The following is an 8,811-nucleotide window of genomic DNA, read 5'->3' on the forward strand; positions in this document are numbered from 1 at the left end:
CTATAGATTACACAGATCAGCATAACAAGAGGTGAAGATTGATGATCTTAAATACTAAGTAATTACAAAGAATTATTCTCCAAGTCAGTTTAAATGGATTTAAGATTTAGAAAATAGTTGTCTGTTTTATTTGGTCTTGCCTAGATTCCATCTTTTCTAATATCAACAAGATAATCCATTTAATTCATTTTAAATGATGGAAGACAGTAAAAATTAAAAGTTTTCTTTTATTGATCCATTTCATTATGTCAGAATTTTCATTACAGCGTATTGAAATAAAGCCACAAAATTTAGCAAGATTATAGTTAAACCACATTTTAGCAAACAGAAAACTGAAGTAGAAATGGGAAAAAACTAAAGAGGTAACAATTTGTTTTACCTTTGTTTCCAAAAAATCAGTAACACGTTATCATTACTCATAAGAAAGGTTCAGAAAAGGGAGATACTAATCAATATGTAGGAGGGAATGCATTACAAATACTACAGTTTTCTCCTGTTGTAAAATATACATTTCTCAAATCCTGTATGGAAACTAATTGATAATATATCTTAACAGTCATAAAACTACCATCAACTAATAATCCACCTCTGGCTAAGGGTCATCTGGGCAGACAAAATTTCTAATTGTGTACAGAGAGAAACATGCTCTAGCTCTTGAATACAAGTATTTGATTTCAGACACAAGTCAACCCCCATAATTGACATGGGTGCATCAGGTTCTTCTACTTTGACAGCACCAACATCTAGCTAAGTCAGCTCGCCCCAATTCCCTAAGCACTAAATAAACAACCTTCTGATGATAATGTTATTCCTGATGTACATTGATCTTAAGGACAGAATGTTCTGAGCAGCCAACACTAAAAATCTGTTCTACTTGGTAATTACATTTCTTAGAGTAACAGACTCTCATTCTTTTTTTTATTTTCAAAAGAGAAAATCCATCCAATTTAATAACATGTTATGTCCATGCACAAACTTAGAAATGTTCTAATACCCAAAGATGCTTGTACTACACTTACTCTTTCACTTTTTAAAATGTAAATGGTCAACAAGGGTCAAAGAGTTACACTTAGCCCACTGTCAGTGCTGGATCAAATTCCTTTGACATGAACCTGTTAGAATGAAGCTGTCAGTGCTGGATCAAATTCCTTTGACATGAACCTGTTAGAATGAAGCTACCCCCAGTAAGGCTTCTTTCCCACTCCCTCCCTCCTCTCAGGCTTATCCCCAAACCCAACAATGCCCAAGCCCTTAACACAAGGCCTGAGAAGGACACAGTGGAGAGGGAAAAGCATGGAGATACATATCTCTGAAAGTAAATATGTGTTATCCTGCTTGATACCACACCTCAGGGGTCAATATCCTAGTCTTCTGCACCTGGAGATGGCAGCATGATAGTTCTGGTTTAAAAGCAAGAAGAGCCACAGTTTGAACAGAGAAATCAGGAAAAAAAAATTTCAGTCTGGGATACGATGAAGAATGAATGTAAAATGTTAGCATTGAAAATAGTCATAATCATTCTTCAAAAAACCACTCTCAAGGGAATAGAGCAGAGAAATTAACCAAACAGGCATAAACACAAAATTTGCCTGAACTACATCAATTTGCTAAATCTACACTTAGAATCTCTTTTGAAATAAGGCAAGTAAAATATGAATTTAAAAATAGAAAACCAGTTTCCTGAGCTTTAAATATTATGCTTTGGGTGACAATTTGTAAGAGAACTATACTCCATCTTTGTAAAATCACCTTTGAACACATTTGCCTGGAATAGACCCACTTAAATTCCTAAAATCAGTAGATAAAAACAAAATAGCAGAATATCCTTGAGTTTCTAACTTCCTCAGTTTCCAAGAAACTGCCATCCTTTCTAAAGAAAGGACACTGGCTCCTCCCTGCCCCCATGAGCTGCCACAATCACGGCTACTATACTAGAAGGGTGCCCTTCCCAAAATGTTTGAGTGGCAACCTCTGATGTGAAAGCATCAGGACATCAGAGTGTGGCTGGGCTGGCCCTGTGTCTTCCCTGGACCAGGCAGTCACACATCTGTCTCACACAGCACTTCCCAAAGTCCGGGTGACTCAGTTTCAAATAACACCAGGTATGGGACATCAAAATTCATGCAATGCACACAGGGCTGTTCCACACTAAGACCGGTGCTTTCTCAGTTTCTGTTCAATGGTCTGAAAAGTCTTGGCATCCAGCCATACATACCCAGGGTCATCTTGTTACCACAGCAACGACAATTACCATTCTGTATCAAATGCCCACTGGTGCATGACCTGGTGTCATGGAGATGAAACGATCACCCCCAAAAGACACAGAAGCACAAAGAGACTACTGTCAACGGTCTCTCAGAGGAGGAAATAAGAGAAAAGTGTGAAGAAGGGAAAGGGAAGGAGAATGGGAAGGGGATGAGAAAAGAGAAAAGGAGGATGAGAAAAGAGACCTGCGGAGCAGATGGACACTAGTCAGGCCTGTGCCCCTGCTGCAGGGTGGCTTTTTATTACCCAAGTGCACCTCATTGCCACCCCAGGGTGAAAGGTCACTCAGCACCCCAGTCCAATGTGGCTTGATCAGAATATTTTTTAGATGTTCATGATACAGATCTGGGTGAGGGAACAAGTTTGTTCTTATTGTCTCTATTTTCTTAAGTATCTCCAATGAATACATTTTAGAAGAAAAGTAGACAAAATTTAAATCAGGTTCTGAAACTTCGCCTACAGTATCATCCAATTTGATGTACGGACTATATAGGTATACTGATAGTTAGTGTCTGGAAGGGTATCCACAGTTGGAATTTGATGCTTCTTTCCCCCAGCTGCCACAATCCCTTATCCAGTTCTTTGTGCTGCTTTCCACTCTTACACTCTGAACCTTCTCTCTGGGGATCACATCCACTCCCATGTCCTTAGTTATCATTTCTTCTCTGGTGGCCCCCAAATCTATATCTGCAGGCTGGTCTTTTCTGAGCACCAGATCAATACACTCAAATGACATTAGGGTATATCCATTTAGATGTCACACAGGTATCTCAAAGTTAATTTATTTTAAATGGATAAGGCTTTCCCTCCCAAATCTTTGTTTCCTGCCTAATAATAGAGCAATAAAAATTTTTAATTCCTTTACCCTCATTCCACCCTTAAAACTGATGTCAAAGGAGCCCCAGTATGATTCAATAGAGTCACCATACCCAACAACTTCAAGCTGATCAGTCCATGGTCCTTTTGTCTATTGTAGGCAACATTTGAGTAAGTATATGGAAGCCTGGGGCTAAAACCAGATCATAACTGAACAGAGCTTTTACCCTTTCCTGGCCTCATGTATAAAGTAGGATAACATCCCCAAACTGACCAACAATACATTGTAAGGGCAGGTGAGATCATGTCTGATACAACATCTTGAGTACGTAGTAAAAAGAAAAGCCTATTTCTTTGAGAAACTATTGTTAACAGTTGCCTTGCAGGAATGACATCACTCTACACAGTAGTCACTTAATAAATGCTAACTTTTATTGTTGTTATTATTTATTAAATGATGCTGACACATGGCAGAATGCCCCCAGCAACACAAAGGTCAACCAGAACAACTATCAACCCTGAATTCTAAGTAACTAAGTGTGCTCAATTTTCTTAATTAATTGCTATGTGCCAGAAAATTCTAAGTATTTCACATATATTACTTCATTTAATTCTTACAGTGAGCCCCATCTTTAGCACTCATCTATTATTTCAGAGAGAAAACTTCAACCCATCTTATGTTTAATGTAAATACTCAGTTCATGCTCCAATCAATCACCTGCTCCATTCCCAACACTTTCCTTTTGCAAAAACTTTTGAAAAATCAGTATTTGTTTTAGGTTAATAAGAACACATAGATGAATAAAAAGTAAAAAGGTAAAAATTACACTATCCTTCCACCCAAAGACAATCACTGTTACTATATGGATGTCTGTAATTCCAGAGTTTTTAGTGTCTACTTAAATATCTTATATTCTCAGAAAAATTGAATCCTACTAAGAAGACTCCTATCTAACCTACCTTTCTCACTTAACAGTGCATGATGAACATCATTCCCTGACAATATGGATTGAAATTGACATATTTATCTTACACCATGTGGCGTGCTGCAATTCATGGGGTCGCAAAGAGTTGGACACGACTGAGCAACTGAACTGACTGACTGATGTGAATATTCCTTAATTTATGTAACCAGTCCAGTGTGCTAAATTGTTTAAGTTGTTTTCAATTTTTACTATTTCACACAGTGCTGGGATAAACAGCCTTGTACATACAATCTTTGGCCAATGATTCAATTATTTCCTTAGGACAAAGGGATTACATATTTTAAGGCTAATGATATGTATTACCAAATGGCCCTCTGCAAACCTTGTGCCAGTGTTAAGCGAATTCCTACCACCAGGGTTTGAAAGGCCCCATTTTTGCCATACTCTCATAGACACTGCACAGTAGGTGAGAGAAGGACTTCTATATGAATTCCAATTTTTCTTTCTAGTCAAAATTATTCACTGGCTCTCAGCGTTCGGTGAGGTAATATTCAAACATTTCTCCACAAACTGGCTTCAGCCAACTTTCCAAATTTATGTACTTCCAGTCACACTTTCCACTCTAAACAGACTAGTCTCCTCACTATCACAGCAAGAGTTCCTACCTCCATGCCATTCTCACACCAGTCCCCCTTCTCTCCCATCACATGGAACTCCCTAACTACCTACCCCACTGAGGATTCATTTTAAATGAACACTTCCTCCATAAATCTGTAGCTGACTACTGTATCCTGCAGAAACCTTTGCTTTCTCTGTGCTCTGAGTGCGAATATTTAACAAAAAGTATATGCTTGAGATATTGTTTTCTTTTTGTTTGTATGTTTTTATCTCTCCAACTAGATTACAAACCGAAAGATAAGTATGGTTTCTCTCTTTCTTTTCTTCTTTCCAGCATTATCACACAACTTCATTGATGATACACAAATGCAGTCAATGCAAATGATAGGAGGGAGCTTATTTATGAGGAATTGGTTCACTGTCACTTATGCAGAAGAAATAGTAAAAATATTTCAATCTAGGCAGTGAGATAAAAAGCAACAAACATTTTCAGAACAGGTAGTGATATTCATTCATCCAGCTTAGGCCTGCAGACCAACTCAGATAAATATCAGCATTGATGATACAATATGATATTCATTGCTCAAAACTGGCAGCTGAAAGGATTCCTTTACCATATAGACAAGGTGGAGAAAAGGAAGAGTTTACAACATGTGTTGCTTCTAAACTACAAAATCAAGAACTTATTCCTGGCTCTTTGGGAACATATTCTCAGCCAGTTTGGCCACGAATTTTCCAACTTTCACTTTTACCAAAAAATCCTGATGACTTTCTAGCCCCAGAATCTTATCAGCACACACCTGAAATTCTTTTAAAAAGAAAAAAAGTGAACCTTCGCTGAATTGATTCTGAGTAGATTCATTTTCCTCCCATTTAAAATTGTCATTTATGTTCTCGAATACGACCAGAAGCTTAAGAATCACCTCTTTGTTCTCCTTCTTATTAAAGAGGGAACCCAGCGAGGATGGTACTTGGGCCCTGAGCAGTTCTCTAGTCATGGCTGGATTTTCAGCCAAATTCAAAAGGAGTTTCAAAACCTGAAATTTGGTTTCTTCATTTCCTGCTGAAAATAAACGGAAAAAGTCTGAAATGGAATTAGCAAGCATGTGCTGATACTCATTAGTAACAGTCATGTTCGTAAGCAATCTTAGACCTGCCAGTTGCACAGATGAGTTCAATCGAGAAGTGATTGTGTCATCACAGACTTGATTCATGTATATCTTAAGCCTGCGCTGATTTTCAGCATTCACACTCAAGTTATTTAGGACAATTAAAGCCTTTTCCTTAACTATGGGATCCCGAGTATTGAGAATCTTTGCAACAATTGGGAGGCCACCCAGATCACGAATAATATCTCTGTTAAATGCATAAGCAGCATTGTTACCCAGAGCAATTAAAGCTGCTTCAAGAATATAAGGCTTTTCAGACATCTCAACCAAGCAAAGAACTTTCTGCAGCTCTTGAGGGGACAAAATAGTATCATCTGAATTGGGGGAAGCCCTTTTCTGGACAGCTCGACGAGCCCGGGTGGCCCTGGCCCTCGCCCTGGCCCTAGCTCTGGTTCCAGCCTCAGTCCCAATCCGGGCCCAAGGTGGGTACCATACTACACCTTTGTTCTCACTGTTGTCATCATCATCATCAGACCAGTCATTGTACCTGGCCCCAGGACAATCCCCAACATCATCCACATCCCCAGACCCACCCTCAGCCATTTTCTCCTTGTTCTGTTTTCTTCCTCTGGTCAGTCTATAAATGCAATAGCAGGCGCCAGCCCCAATCACCAGTCCCGCAGTCACCCAGCCTACTTTCCTGGCGTAGCCCATGCAATCGTCCCTGATGGTATCAGGGACAAAGAAACAGAGTAGTCACTCAGGCTGGGGGAGGAGGGCTATGGGCCTGGCCTGGGTGCAGGCCTGTGGAGGATGATCGTCTTCAGCCACTTCAAGGCCGCGACAACTGATTCTGGAGGTGGACCTAGGGGTGGAGAAAGAAAACAGGGTTTGAGTTTCTCTTCTCCTTAAGTTGTCCTCTGCAGAGAGTTGTACAGAGGGACAAGCAAATGAATTCTTGGTAGAAAATGTAGATTGTTAACAAACTCTTTCCCCCTCATTTCACTCTCCCCAGCCCACCTCCTCCCCAAGCCTAGATAAAGGCAGTGGAGCCCATCCTCTCTGCTGGGGCCTCAGCTACCCCAAACTTGGATGTTCCCAGGGAGTGGCACCGTTGCACTAACCTCCTCCAGACAGGCAGTTTGCTCCTTCTTCCCTCCCCTGGAGGTGTGCCACGCCCAACAACCCTTGCAATCTGCAGAGAGACCAGAGCCAGTGAGAACTGAAGCTTTGATGGATTGACTGTTCCTCCATTTGTTGCTTTCCTGATTCACCTATCTAGGTTGTCAGATTTTAAAAAAACAAAAACACAACCTCTCTCTGCCATCCAAAACATGCACATGCCTGCCGCTTCCCTAGCCTGAAATGGAGAGATGTTGGAGAAACAGTAACATTGGGTGAGCCTGTCCAACCGCGGGCGATTTCCAACCCCTCCCCCATTCCAGGCAGCCCCCATGCCCAAACCGACCTCTACGGATCCGAGGAAACTTCCTCCCTCGTTTAAACTGGTGCCACCTGCTACAGCAGACCTGCAGGATGACAGATCGAAAACATGGGGACTAAGTGCTGTTGAGAGAAGAGGATTACGAACAAACTATCTGATAGGTTTCCCTTCTGTCATTCTCCCCCACCCCACCCCCCACGACACACGCGCGCGCACGCACACACATACACACACACACTGCACGCCATTTCGCCACAGTCCCAAGAGTGTGAGAAACACACTCAGACTCAGACCTAACCTAGATTATCGCTACCTCTGGTTTCTCCCCACCCCATCCTCCCACCGCCCCCGTTAGGGTCTCTAGATGGTCTTACCCTCAAATCGACCTTCACGGATCCGGGTTAATTTCCTTCCTCTTCTCTAGCCTGGTGTGGTGCCGCAACCTACGGAAAGACTGGCAACCCGGGAGAGGCTCGGATCCACAAGACACAGAGCCATGGTCAGGAAGACACAGTCACAGTAAGAAAGACGGGAAACTGCCGCGACCTAGTGCTTGGTGGACGGACCGGTCCCCAGAACAGAAAACTCTGTTCTTAATTCGGAGGCCTGGCTGTCAAAGGTTTCCCACCCCTTCGACCCCTCTCGGGGTTCTGCTGACACATCACGTTGCACCTCCCCTCCCCATGTCCAGCCTTTCCCCTCTGGCACCGTCCTGGAGGACTGGGGGCCAACACCCAGGGCACAGCTCCCTTTCCAGATTACGGCCTCGGTTCCCACCAGATTCCCACGTCCCGATCTCTGAGCTCCTTCCAAACACCCCCCTGCTCACCATTTCGCAGCATCAGAATGGGCTGCGGGCGGGACAGACGTCTTGGAAAGCTGGCGGCGAGTGGAAGAGACGACGGAGGCGCCCCAGGATCCGCGACGGTTTCCGCCCTGCACCCTCGGCCACCCCCACCTTCTGGAATGTCCCAGGCACTGACCTGCACGGATCCTGGACGATCTCCTTCTCCTCCTCCTTCTTTCCTCTGCTGCAGGCCCACTGGCCCTCGGGGCAATGGGGAGCTGATACTCAGACGGGAACAACGACCAGAACAAGAAGGACTTCTGCACACGTCAGCTCTTGGTCACGTGAGACCTACGTCATCCACCAACTCGGGTCCCCAATTTCCCCTCCCACCAGCAGTGCGGCAGAAGAGGGCCCGCCCCCCTCCCTTCCCTCCCCCATAGCAGGCCTTGTTACTCTTTTTTTCTTTCCTAATCCCATCTCCCTGTAGTGGTGTTTGCCTTCCTCTGATTACCAGAAAGGGACAGCATCTTCCCCTGGGGTTACTGGCCACTTGTACTTTTTGAAAAATTGCCTCTTCCTTCCCGGACTCCTGGGACAGTAACCTCTCCTTCCACCTCCCTGCCTCCCAGCTATAAATGTCTACCATTTCCTCTGAAATCTAGTCCCAGATCTGAAAAGAAAAAGCCACCAGAAAAGGAGACCTGGAGTGAATGCAGTTTTTTTCCTTACTTACTGTTTTATTTTTTGTTGTTGTTCTTTCAGTTCTGCCCTTTCCCACCCCCAGACTGCATTCTTTGTAGGAGGAAAAAAATGGCTGTAAAGCTATTTTCATTTGGTAAAAAA

The 8,811-nt window shown here is 42.9% G+C and overlaps 1 protein-coding gene across 3 annotated transcripts; it reads right to left on the bottom strand.

Moving 5' to 3' along the window:
• Positions 1 to 207: 207 nt before the first annotated feature.
• Positions 208 to 8,321, bottom strand: ARMCX3 (armadillo repeat containing X-linked 3). Of its 3 annotated transcripts, XR_011565305.1 has the most exons (6): positions 8,162 to 8,321; positions 7,553 to 7,632; positions 7,203 to 7,263; positions 6,859 to 6,929; positions 1,162 to 6,599; positions 208 to 1,112 (listed from the first exon to the last, which is right to left on the bottom strand). XR_011565305.1 is itself a non-coding variant. In XM_019955799.2 (5 exons), exon 5 carries the CDS (start codon positions 6,446 to 6,448, stop codon positions 5,309 to 5,311), a length of 1,140 nt encoding a protein of 379 aa, XP_019811358.1. In that variant the 5' UTR covers positions 6,449 to 6,599; positions 6,859 to 6,929; positions 7,203 to 7,263; positions 7,553 to 7,632; positions 8,162 to 8,321; the 3' UTR covers positions 208 to 5,308. The 3 variants fall into 3 exon arrangements, 2 of the variants coding, with proteins under 2 accessions (XP_019811358.1, XP_019811359.1); XM_019955799.2 differs by having other exon boundaries at positions 208 to 6,599; XM_019955800.2 differs by lacking the exon at positions 8,162 to 8,321 and adding an exon at positions 8,008 to 8,155 and having other exon boundaries at positions 208 to 6,599.
• Between the last annotated feature and the right edge of the window lie 490 nt (positions 8,322 to 8,811).

This window comes from Bos indicus, chromosome X, assembly GCF_029378745.1.
Source record: "Bos indicus isolate NIAB-ARS_2022 breed Sahiwal x Tharparkar chromosome X, NIAB-ARS_B.indTharparkar_mat_pri_1.0, whole genome shotgun sequence".
In the NCBI taxonomy this organism is placed as follows: Eukaryota; Metazoa; Chordata; class Mammalia; order Artiodactyla; family Bovidae; genus Bos; species Bos indicus.